Source organism: Propithecus coquereli, unplaced genomic scaffold, assembly GCF_000956105.1.
Source record: "Propithecus coquereli isolate 6110/MARCELLA unplaced genomic scaffold, Pcoq_1.0 Scaffold222, whole genome shotgun sequence".
NCBI classification, from domain to species: domain Eukaryota; kingdom Metazoa; phylum Chordata; class Mammalia; order Primates; family Indriidae; genus Propithecus; species Propithecus coquereli.
Genome location: NW_012147412.1, coordinates 2,506,209 through 2,519,777, shown reverse-complemented (window position 1 = coordinate 2,519,777; position 13,569 = coordinate 2,506,209). Strand labels below are relative to the sequence as shown.

At 37.0% G+C, this 13,569-nt stretch overlaps 1 protein-coding gene across 1 annotated transcript; it reads left to right on the top strand.

The window, feature by feature from the left end:
• The first annotated feature begins 2,961 nt into the window (after positions 1-2,961).
• Positions 2,962-13,095, top strand: BLID (BH3-like motif containing, cell death inducer). The gene is given in 3 exon segments (XM_012644877.1): positions 2,962-2,991; positions 12,777-12,911; positions 12,913-13,095. Coding segments are annotated over 3 exon segments (348 nt in total).
• The last annotated feature ends 474 nt before the right edge of the window (positions 13,096-13,569 follow it).

Sequence of the window (13,569 nt, the reverse complement as noted above, 5' to 3'; positions counted from 1 at the left end):
CATAACCATAGTACAATTATCAAAACCTAGAAATTAACATTGTTATAATACTACTAACTAATCTACAAATTTCATTTGAATTTTTGACTTTTCCCATTAATTTCCTTTGTTTCTGGCCAAGGATCCAATCCAAGATCCCACCCACATGGCATGTAGTGTCACGTCTTCTCAATCCCAATCTGTGACAGTTCCTCAGTTTTTCTTTGGCGTATTACAGGTCAGATGTTTGTAGACTGCCCTTCAGTTTGATTTTGTCTGGTGTTTCCTCATGATTAGGTAGAGGTTATTCATTTTTGGCAAGAATACCACTGAAGTGATGATGTTTCCTTTTCAATGCATCATAGCAGGGTCAGTGACGTCAATATGTTGTCTTATGGGTAACATAAATTTCCATCACTTGGTTAAGGTACTGTCTGCCACATTTCGTAACCATAAAGTTACTAGTTTTCCCTTTGTAATTAAAAAGTGGAAGATGACTTTTAATGCTAAAATTTTCTAGAAGATTACTCTTCAATCAATCAGTAAGCACATTATCACTACCAAATTCTGTGCTGAGTATAATGATAAGTAGTTGGCATATTTTTAAAGGATATTTATTTTATTTTTTATTTTTATGGATACATAGCGGTTATACATATTTATGGGGTACATGTGATATTTTAATACAAGCATGCAATGTGTCATGATCCAATCAGGGTAATTGGGATAGCCATCACCTCAAACACTTATTATTTCTTTGTGTTGGGGGCATTTCACATTTACTTCTCTAGTTATTTTGAAATATGCAATAAATTACTGTTAACTATAGTCAGCCTACTGTGCTACTGAACACAAGATCTTATTCCTTCTATCCTATCTAACTGTATTTTTGCACCCATTAATCAACCTCACTTTATCCCCCTTCTCACTAACCTCGGCCTCTGGTAACCACCATCCTACTCACTAGCCCCATGAGATCATAAACGGTACCTCTTGGTTCACTGAGAATTGACATTCTAGTTGGGGAGATAAGAATGGCACATATTCAACCACATATAAGAAAAAACATAGAAAACTGCATTGTGGCAAATTGTGTGGCACAGGATATGAGCGTTAAGAGTCATCAGGGAAGGTTTTCCGAGTAAAGCGAAAACTTGTGCTGGACTTTGAAGAGTAGGTAGGATTTTTCTCCATAGAACTTCATAATTCATTTAGTTCAGTGCAATACATTGAGTACCTCAGCTGCTTAAGGAATTGTGCTAGAAGCCAGGAATATATAGATTAAAAAAAAAAAAAAACAAACAGAGTCTGTACCTTCAAAGAGCTCCCAGTCTGGTGAGAAAGCCAGAGACACCTGTCAGTGTGCAGCAAATATGATAAACATTGCTAGAGCTGGGAGAGGGGAGGGTATTAATAGCAGGTGTGAGGAGCAATAACGCACCTTAGAGATGGAAGAAAGGTAGGTTTCAGGTTATCTAGTCTAACTTTCTGCACTCCAAGAATGCCAAAAAAATCTATAATGATGTCACTCAATCTATATTTGAACACTTCTAGTCGCAAGAAGTTAGTTTCTCAAGACATCTTATTCTACTGCATTATGTCTCTTATTGATAAAAAATTTTTCTGCTGAACTAAAGTTTAATTTTTCCAAACTTTCAAGAATTAGTTCTTCCCTCCTTAGCTACAGAGAATAAATCTACTCCCTCTTTTTCAGGATAGTCCTTAAAAACACAGACATTACAACCTTTCTTAATGTTCCCCTTTTCAAATTAAATATGAATAAATCTATTTACTGTGCTATATGTATTTCTAGACTATATGTGATTTCCAGATCCTTCATAATTCTTCATGTATTTGTCTATTGATATGGCAACCAGAACTGAAAATATTCTTGGGCTGTCCAACCAATGAAGAACACCGTGTTAACTAGGCCCTCCCTTGTTCTAGACAACATAATTCTATTAATAGAGCCTAAATATGCTTTGGCTATTTTAGAAGCAAAACTGTTGGCTTTGTTTATCTTTTCCTTATAAATAATCCATGCCCCCTGACTCTCATCCTGACCTCCTCTCCTGAAAAATTTTTAGAATAATAATTATATAGGGTCTCCCCCATCCGGTTGAGTTGAAGTTTTGAACCCGTCATTCAAAATATATTTATTTCGGTCACATTTTGTGCTCTTCATTTTGACCTCTTGTTGGAGTTCTCTTTGAACTTTAATCTCGTCATCTGGCATAGCTGTTATTTTCCTCCACTTTCAATATCTGCAAATTCGATAAGAATGTAATCTATTTTCATCCAAGGCTTTAATATAAATAAACAAGACAGGGGGTCAAGAACAGAGCTCTTGGGCAAGCCATGTAGGTCTGGTCATTTCACAATATAAAAGAGCTCCTGCTTGTGCTTTCATTCAGCGTCTGGAGGGAACGTGTGGGTCAGGAGGGTGAAGCACGCTCACTGACAACGATGAGGCTGACCTAACCAGAGCCAAGGTGGCATGTTGGCCAGCAGCTTCAAATCAGGTTATACCTCAGGGAAGACAGATCACAGTATGTCACGTCCAGGAAGGGTCATTACCGTGATGACGACAATTCTATAATGTTTTCCTGCTTGTGGAGTTTTCTCACATTCACAGCTTCATAGATATGAAATGGTATGAATGCCAATGAAGATTTGGGGCTAGGACATGACAAATTAAAGGCAGAATTTAAAGTAGATTATTCTGTTAATGGAATTCCAGGTGGCTTGGAGGAGGAAGTAATGAGAGAGGAGAAGGCTAGTAAGGAAGCTGCTAGGGTTATCCAATAGGTGAGGAGGCAAAGAATTTAGAGAAGACAACAGTGAACAGCGGAGAGGAGGGGGCAGTAAAAGACACACACTGCACAGAAGAGCAAAAGGGATTTGTCGCTAAAAGTGGGTTTGGGGAAGGAGGAGAAGGGGCAAATCAAAGACAACCCCCCACATGTTAAATCTGGAAGAATGATGGCGCAGTGGATCACAACAAGGGAATCGGTGAGTAGTACTACTTAGGGTGAGGTCAGTTTTATTTGTTTTTTATTGTTTTTGTGCTTGACTTAATGGTAAGGAGAGACAAGAGTAAGTGGCAGATGAGAGTCTAAGACTGAAGAGTCCCCATCCATTAGCATAGAGAGAAGGATTTCTATGGAAGGCTATACTCAAGGAGACGCTTAAATAGCCTCGTGTGTGGCGTGGCAGAGCTGTAGGATGACAATAGCTCTCAGCACCTCTTGGTTTCTTAGTACATAGGTAGCTTCATACAAAAGTCATAAATATTGTTCTGACTGAACCAAGAACCACTTAACTTGGCAGATCTAGTTCAGATGTTGCAAATGGCAAGTGTGGTTGTGAAAATCTTGGAAATGGAGGTTGGCTAAGATAAAATATTTCCAAATCATAGAATGAGTCATAGGAATGAAATCTTGGATATCCTATTTAACCATCAGCAAAAAGTTTTTCAAAGCTCTTTACCTACTTCTAAACAGAACAGCCTTTCTACATTTTTCTTTCAATGGATATTCCATGTATAGTCCTTCTATCCCCACACACCCCCAAAAAATGAGTATGAAAAGATGTCAACTTCAAGCCCCATTAATCAGCCTTTAGAGAAGACCCTGTTATCAAGCACTTGATCATGATCATCACCAGCATTCATTAAGCACCTGACCGTGCTTATGCAAAGTATACACACACTGGGCAGAAGTCACATGGGCCTGCTCTCTCTGGGCATATAGACTCTTCACTCAAGAACACGAGATAAAATAATGTAAAATGACCAAATAAAAGTGCCTAAATGAGCACCTCTTCAATTACATTAGCAATGCCTCAGCTATCCCTATTTTATCAAGGAACAAAAATCTCCCATATAAGTAAATTTTTCTAAGAACAAAAGCTCACCTATTCAGGCATCACAACAACTTCTGCCTTTTCAGTCTCTAAATACATTTTCTGCACCTAACCCACTTGATGGCTAAGGGTCACCATTATGAACTGCCGTCGTTGCATTCTGTGCTCTCAGAAGTCTTTGTCTGCGGTTTAGCCTTTCAGGCTGTATTCTGCATTCAGCTGTTGGTACTGGCTTTTCCTGCTCTTCCTGTGCCTGCTCCTCAGCTGCTCTCCCAATTCAGTTGTAGTTTGCTTCTTCTGGGGAAAAAGTTAACCAAAATCGTTATAAATCATAAGTGAAAGGAGTCAGGCTACGATTCTGAGGGGGGTATAAAGAGAGAGGCATCATGCTATTGTGGAGACACACAGATTACTACTTCGAGTGTTCAAAAGTGTTTTATTTGCTCACTTCTGCATTCTAGGCTGGGCTCTGGGAAGCTGAGGGGAAAGAAGTACTGACCTGTGGGGTAAGGCAGGGCAGGTTTCCACAATTACACTAAAGGTCACAAGTTGGTAACGTAATTTGGGGATAGAAGGCAAAGTCTCATGTCTGAAGGGTGGAGATATGATAGAATTTCCTGTAATCAATCTTAATAACATAAAAATTTAGCTTAATATGACATTATGAAAACAAAAATATCCTATACCTGTCTTGAGTGCCTTCCCCAAAATATATACATGTACATACACCATTTTGTTAATTTCACTGGAGACCATTTTCTTAAACCAGAGCAAAGTGATTTTCATTCCCCAAACTGGGAATACTGTCATTTTCGGTGCTGAACGTTGCTGTCCCCAGTGAGTCACAGAACGGTGCTTGAGAGAGCTGAGTACTGAAGAGTTAGCTAGGCACACACCTTTGCGTGCAGACAGAAAAGGGAAAGAGTCACTTTGAAAATCACAGCTGTCTTTTATTACTGAAAGATTAAGAAGCGCCATGATTGGCTCACAGTTTCAGGTTTTGTGCTAAGCTGTCTTGCTGCTGATTTGTGAGTCCTATCAATATTCAGGTGAGCTTTTCATGTGTCAGGTGATCTGTAGCTTTCTTTTCTTTATTTGCTATTTTTAGGTTCTTCTAGATATACTCATGTGGCAATGCTCTCCCTTCTCCATGCCACCTACTATTTTAAAGAAAACGTATTTTAATATTTAAAATTCATGATAACTTCTAGATTGGTTATTCTAAAATGATATAGAAACGATTTGATTAAAACCACCATTTAGATTGCCTCTAGTAATGTCAGCAATAAAATAATCTGTTCTGCTTGCAAATTAGAAGAACATTTGTATCTCCTTTTTATTTGTCTTTAGTGTGTCTGTGCAGAGTGCCTGAGAATACAACATTCCCATTTTACACCTGGTTAAACCAGGACCCAGGGAGGACAAAGGGCTCGGTATCATGCTGTGATATGGCCAAAAACATGCCAGGGCTGTCTGGAAGAAAAAATTAAGCAGGAAGAGTTTGGTGGCAGCAGACTAAGGTTCAAGTACAGAGGCGTAATTTACAAGAGAGGTACAAGTCTAAGCAAATATATAGGGTCCCAAATTCTAAAGGCAGGTGATAAATGTGGACATGTGAACAAGCGAAGCTGGAAATCAGTCTTAGGGATGGAAGATTTTCCTTCTTTCTGCTTAGTTTTATGCTGTTCGCTGGCATAGGTGGCTCTGAGGCTTCAGGATTGTAATAGCCACATAGAAATCCAAAGATGAATCCTGTGCCTCAATGAGAGAAGAACAGAGATACAAGGATTGTCTCCAAGTCGATCCTATTTAAGTGGCATGCTAAAACTGAACTTAGCGTTTCTAAGTTCCTTGCACAATTTCTTCCTAAAATTATGAAATGGGTTGCAGTATTCGAAAAGACTTTCTCTTATCTTAGTGAAATGGTTTCAAGAGAGATGGGAGGATTTAATTCTAAAAAGGATACTGATAACACCACAAATAGAAAAAACTTTCTAGAAAGCTTTAATCCCCCCACGCAAATGATTTTTAAATTACTTTTGTAAATGCTTGCATAATCAGTATAAGGAGTATGGAGGTATTAGGAAAACACAGCAGGTATTTCACAATACATAGAAGCACAACATACTTCTCTAGGAAGGGACAAAGAGCATATATCTAGGTAAAAATAAAACTAAAGCCAAATCTAAAAATTAATTCATCTCTTCCCCCAAATAAACACCTAAAAAGACTTTCTAGACCAGTGGCAGTCAATATCAGCTTGGGATGTTGAGATAACATCCATCCTAACTGCAAAGTGATGGGGAAGGAGGAGTCATAATTTTTACTGAGTGGCTGCTTTGTTCTTTGGGTTGTTTACATTCCACATTTAAACTTCCCAACAACTTCATAACTGAGGAAATGTTATTTCCATTTTGCAGATGAAGAGGCCATGGTTTGAGAGGTTAGGCGACTTGCTCAACATCACACAATCCTCATCGTGATAGAGCCAAGATCCAGAGCTAACCTGTCTGCTTCTGCTACAGCCGGAGCTCTTTGCGCTACCACACATTACCCCTTCCACAGCCTTAACTCAGAGGATTTCACTATATTTGAAGAAAATCTGGATTTGAACATAGTTTGACAGTTAACTATTCAATAAACTGAGATACAGATTTTCCCTTTGTGAATAGAAAGGACAGTTGATTCCATTTATTTCATGCCCAAGCAAGGGAAATTCGGCAGGGCATTTTTGGTTTGGGCTGAAAAGGTACTTCCTTGCTCTTCTTAACTAGTTTCACTTTAGCCCATCTCCCTAAAGCTTTTGGCTCTAATAGGATTGATTAATACAAGGTGGTTTGATGACCCAGAGTTTAAATATATTTGACTCTGTCTCTATTTATTATTGTTGTTGTTGCTGTCGTGTCGATTCGTATTGATGGACATAGATTTTTTTAAGTCCAATGTGCCATTCTTACTCATTCTTGTAAGCAGACCTCCCTTTTTACATTCATGCAGATATTCCCATGTCCACTTCTAACTTTGTGTTATCTACAGTAAGGGCCACTGAACTTTATCTGTAATGGACCAAAGAGTAATATTTTAGGCTTCGTGGGCCATATGATCTCTGTTGCAACCACTCTACTCAGCTATGGTAGTAAACAAAGCAGGTATAGACAAGAGAAAACAAATGGGTGTGATTGTAATTCCAATCAAAGAGAGGGCAGGCTGGATTTGGCTCAAGGGTATAGATTGCTGACCCCTGATGTAGAATAAAGAAGTTTGTCTACCAACAAAAATTAAAAAGCAACCTAGATCCCCCTCTATATCACAGAGTTCTTTGCCAGTATAAAGTGGAACATGGAGAAGTGATAAAGCTCACGTGAGATGTGAGATATTGATGCAAAAACAACTGCATCGATATAAAGTATACAATTGACGAGTTTTGACAGGTCTAACGTTCATAAAACAACCATGACAATCAAAATACAGGGCATCTTCATCACCCCCAAAAGCTTCCTCGAATACCTTTACAGTCCATCTCTCCCTCCGGCTTTGGCCCTAGGTAATAGATTGGTGTGCATTTTCTACAGTTTTATGTAAATGGAAACAAATAGTATGTGCTCTTTCGTGTCTGGTTTCTTTCATTCCATGTAATGATTTTGAGACTCGTCCATGTTGTTGTAGTTTGTTCCTTTTCATTGCTGAGTAGTATTTCACTGTAGTATGGAGTTGTTTATCCACTCACTGGTTGATGGACATCCGAGTTGTTTCTGGTTTTTTGTTATGGTGAACAATGTCAACATTAGTGTACACAGCTTTGTGTAGACACATGCTTTCATTTCTCTTTGGTAAACTGTAGGGGTAGACTTGCTAGCTCATGTGTTAAATGCATATTCAACTTTATAAGAAACAGCCAGTTATCCAAAATTGTTGACCATTTTACATTCCCACTACAAGCATTCTTCATATTCTTTTCAAAACTTGTTATTTGTCAATCTTTTTAATTTTAGCCATTCTATTGGGTATGTAGTTATATCTCATTGTGATTTTAATTTTAATTTCCTGATGACCGATTTGAGCAGTGTTTCATGTATTTATTGACCATTTGTAGATCTTCTTCTGTGAAATGTTTGTTTAAATCTTTCTTTTTTATTATGCTATTTGTCTCATTATTATTGAGTTATAAGAAAATTTTATATGTACCAAATATAAATCTGTCATATTATATGTATTGCAAATATTTTTTCTCAATTCCTTATGTATATATTTATTTTCTTAATGGTGACTTTTAAAGAGCAAAAGTTTTAAATTGTGAGCAAGTCCAATTTATCAAATTTTTTTCTTCTGGTTCTTTGTTTTTGTGTCTTATCTTTGTTATCTTTGCCTACCCCCAGAGTTGTAAAGATTTTCAACTATGTTTTCTTCTAGAAGATTTAGACTTTTAGCTTTTATATTAATGCCCATTATTTACTATGAGTTAATTCTTTTGTGTCTGATGTGAGATAAGGGTCATTGTTCATTCTTTTCTATATAGTCCTCCAGTTGTTCTAGCACCATTTACTGAAATGACTTTTCCTCCCATTGAGTTGCCTTGGCACTTTTGTCAAAAAATCAATTGACCATATCAGTGTGGGTCTATTTTTGGACTCTATTCTGTTCCATTGATCTGTTTGTCCATTCTTTCCTCTAATACCACACTGTCTTTATTATTGTACCTGTATAGTAAATCTTGGAATAAAGTAATATTAAACCTCCATACTTTTTAAATTACTTTGAAAATTCTAGAAACTGTATTTCCATATAGATTTTAAAATTACCATGTCAATATCTGCAACAACAATGAAAAAATGCTGACATTTTGATTGAGACCACTTTGAATAAATAGCTCAATTTGAGTAGAATTGACATCTTAGTAATATTGGAGTCTTCCAGTCTATGAACCTGGTATATCTCTGCATTTCTTTATATTTTTTTAAACTTAGCCCAGCAATAGTTTGCCATTTTCATTATAAAGGTCTTATATATTGTATTATTTCCTAGAACTACTGTAACAAATTACCATAACCTGGGTAGTTTAAAACAACAGAAATTCATTTACACAGTTTAGGAAGCCAAAAGTCCAAAATTAAGGTGTTGTCAGGGTTGATTCTTTCCGGAAGCTCCAGGGGAGAATCTATTCCATGCCTTTCTCCTAACTTCTGGTATCTGCCAGCAATCCTTGGGCATCCTTGGCTTGTAGACACATCGCTACAATCTCTGCCTCTCCCTTCACCTGTTCACATGGTCTCCTTCTGTGTTTCAGTGTCTTCTCCTTTTCTGTCTCTTGTAAGGACACTGTAATTGGATGTAGGGCCTACTCTTATTCAGGATGGTCTCATCTCAGGATCCTTATATGCATTAATTACATCTGCAAAAGCCTTTTATTCCCCAAAAAAATCATATTATGAGGTTTCAAGTAGACATATCTTTTGGGAGACACAATTCAATTCATTCATATTTTTGAAAACTTCATTTCTAAGTGTTTTATGTTTTATGATGCTATTACAAGTGGAATTTTTTTTCTATTTCATTTCCTATTATTTGCTGCTAGTATATAAAAATATAATTGACTTGTGTGTATTAATATTATATTTTGTGATTTTACTAAATGCAGTTATTAGTTCTACTCCTTATTATGTAGATTCCTTTAAGATTTTCTACTTGCTTAAATAACCATGTTGCTTACAAATAGAGGTAGTTTTACCTCTTTCTCTATTTATGCCTTTTATTTTTCTTGCTTTATTACAATGACTAAGATGTCCAGTGCAATGTTGAATAGAAGTGGTAAGAGCAGGCACCTTTGCCTATTCTCAATCTTAGGGGAAATCCATTTTATAGTTCACTATTACATAGGATGTTAATGATAGATTGTTTTTGTAGAAAGCCCTTTATCAGATTGAGAAAATTCCTTCTATGCCTATCTGCTGAGAAGTGTTTTTTTTTGTCATGAATGATTTTATCAAATGATTTTTCTGCATGTATTGAAATGATGATATGCTTTTTCTCATTTATTTTATTGATATAGTGAATTCCATTGATTGATTTTAAAATATAAAACCACTCTTACATTTCTGGAATAAATCTTAAGTGATCATGATTTTTTTTTGTATATTCTTAGACTTGATTAAAATTTTGTGGGGGATTTTTGCATCTATACTCACGCAAGATATCGGTTTGTAATTGCCTTGTAATTTATTTGTCCAATTTGGTTTTTTAAAAAAGGTTGGGAAGTATTCCCTCTTCCTCTATTTTCTGAAGGAATTTTATTAAATTAGTGTCATTATTTACTTGAATATTTGATAGAAATTACCAGTGTTACCATTTGGATCTAAAATTTTCTCTGTGGGAAGATTTAGATAATGAACTGAATTGCTCTAATAAATATAGTGCTATTTAGGTTTTCTATTTTGTCTGTGTCAGTTTTAGTAAGTTATATTTTTCAAGGAATTTGTCCATTTTAGCTAAGTTACTAATCTTCTTATTTTTTATATATCTAGCCTAGAAATTATTTCCTTGTGAAACCTTCCCTGACACTTCTAACAGAAGTGATTTCTCATCCTTTGTGTCTCTCTTTCACCGGGTACCTTTTGTACTGTCCACCTGCTACTGAGGTGTGTTCATATGTCCCTCCCTGTACTAAATTAAGGGCCCTGAAGTTCAATGAGTGCATCCTATATATCTTTGGATCTTTGCCACCTTGTATGGTGCCTGGCACATAATAGATTCCCCCTCTCTCAAACATTTAAATAACCAAATTATTCTACTTAACATTGTCTCATTCATAATCACACAGGTATGTTTCTAACTTTCTCAGTAGGTTATGAGCATTTTTTTGCAAAAATTCCATGTATTATTTAATACTCATATTCCTCCTATGTCTCATATCTAGAATAAACTTTCTAAACAGTTAAATTGAGTAGATTTTCCAGACAGTACAGAGGATCAGTTTTCTATGGACTCAGAGAAAAGAGGTTAAGTGGAAATCTGGAAAGCATGCATCGATAAAGGGAAATAAGGGAGCTAACATTGCTGAGTGCTCACTATGTGCCAGACCTGGGATAAATAATTTATATTCCTTTTCTCATTTAGTCCCCCAAATAATTATGCATAGGAGATATTATTATCCCCATTTTACAGATTGAGAATCTGAGGTTTGGGAAGGTTATTCACTTTGCCAGAGTCCACAGAGTTAGTAAGTAGCAGATCTGTGTTTCAGATCCATATCCAGTAATTCCATTATCCACATTCTTGGTTTCAGTTGTACTTTTGTCCATTCAGTTTTCTATAAGACACCTGATGGGTTTTCCTAAGTTGAGCCTTTAAACTTTGCTAGAGTAGAACATTCCGCGGTTCCTCTAATTGAGTGTTACAGGTCCCTCTGAAAGGTTAGAAATTTTGAAAGTGTTCCCTAGATATTTGTTCTGCCGCTAGCGTGAAATATACAGAAGGAGCATTAAATATCCAAAATAGACTCTGTTCTCAAAGTAGACCTCATAATTCCCTGTTGTCTTCCCACTATGCTACATCAGCCTTTTGTCTACAACCTGGACATTCTTTGGTTGGTATCAGACGCTACCATTATGATTGTGGTTAATTGGGGGGCATCATTGGTTCCTGATTCCTACTCAGACAGTATTAAGGGAAGTCAAGCGGCCAAGGCCGAGATAATGCTAGCAATCTCCATGGCTTGGTGTGAAAGGAGAGGATCTTTACTTATAGCTGATCTTACATTTGTATATGTTACATATTGGTCCTATTTAGAAAGGTCTGTGGACTAATTTGTGAGAGACATATTCTTTACTGTGCCTTGATATCGTCTATGTGGAACACCAGACCCAATCATATAACCTCTCTGCTGCTGCTGCTGCTAACTTAGAAGTTTCTCTCTTTAGGATCTTTTCTCTCTTAACACAACAGCACTCTGCAAGACACCTAGATCTAGGTTGCCTATGATTACTAGGTGTTTCCCAATTAGAAATGTAACTAATGTTCCATTTTACATATGCATCTTAGTCAAAAAACTGGGAAGGAAATCAAGATTAAAGTTTTTCTATGATTCCAGCTTATCAATTGAAACAAGATGTTTCTGAAGTCTTCCCAAGGTAAAGAACAAAAAATAATAGCATTTTGTGTATTTATTTATGTATAAACTGTGGTCAGGAACTTGCTGCTTCACCAGGGTCAGTATTTGCAACACATAACTGAGGAGAGAACTTAATTCACACTGCTCATTCCCTACAGCCTGCCACGATGTCAGTAATATTTGCATGTATTATAAGCACCAGACAAGAGAGCTGGATCAATTCTCTCTCTTGATATTCTAGTCTCACTTGGAATGACTCCCTTAGGCATCCGCAGCTCTAGGTTCTTTCCGACTAAGAAATAAAGCAAGTACTCCTAGGTCTGTTCCCAATAGGCACAAAAAGTCTAAAAACCTTCCCTGCCTTTTATGCTTCAGAAATCAACATAGGGATCTTCCCCACTTTTAGTTAGTAGATACAGCCTTCTTGTGGTCTGTGCATCAAACTTGTTAAGAGGAGGACATTGTTGAGGCTTACGGTTAATTAATAAAGTTTATTCATTCTAGGCTGAGTCAGATGATATTCCATATGGAGATAAGAGAGAGGAGGGTGGAATAAATACAGGACCCCTTGGAAGATGTTTTCAGTTGAGGATTTTTCTGAGTAGCCACTTGACATCAAGTGAAATTCCAGGAATAGTAGGAGCTGGGAAGAAAGGAAGGGCAGGATATTACCACTTTTTTCTTCCCACCCAACACTGTGCATAGGCAAAGCACAGTCCATATGAGAACTGCCTTCTAAAAACTTGCTGAATGAATGGAATGAATGGATGGATGTTAAATTCTGGACTTTCTTACATGGTAGCCTCAAATTGTGGTAAATTTGTTCCAGCTGGGTACCACAGAAGGCCAGGAAATACCTTTCTATTAGATGCTAGAAGCTGAGTGTATGTTCTACACTGTCTGGATAGGATGAGCCTCTGGCAGTTCCATTTATCCAGAGGCAAAAGGATGCCTGCAACTGGAGCACTCTTTTGGGTTCCAACAAAGAACGTACATTGCCTAAGGAAACAATGTTTCCTCTTACAAGGTACAATCTTGGCTCCTCTGCTTTGAAGAGGGCTGTTCCTGGAAATGTGCTCCAGAGACCTTCCTATTTAAGCAGGATGCAAATTGCATTGTTGCATAATTCCCCTGCTGAGGCCCTATGAAAAGAATGAGTTGGGACAGATACAGCAAGATATTAGGGCAGATTTCCCCCATTATTCTTGCTGCATGACACAGAAGGGAACTTGATTTCAACAGGATGACCCAATTCTTAGCATGCTTTTCTACCCACTTTTACCCGTAACTCTTCCAAATTTTGTTTAAATTGTACAGAGAAACAACAAAATGAAAAAAGATAAACTGCCTGGTTAATAATAAAATGGCATTTAATTAAAACTAAGCTTGCAAATTCAAGAAAAAAGAAAAAAAGCTCTGCGATTAAACCTTAGGGCAGCATAGCATGCCACTGTCCTTTGCAGTTTTGAGTGCATTTCATTTGTACATTGGAAGTAGATATTTTTCGTATTGTTAATGATTACTCTACTAAGTTGTACACTCAGCATTCGGCATCATAATAGCCTTGTTTAGTCACGGGGTTTTTATTTTCTCTGTGTAGTTCTTTAAAGCTCATTTCTGAG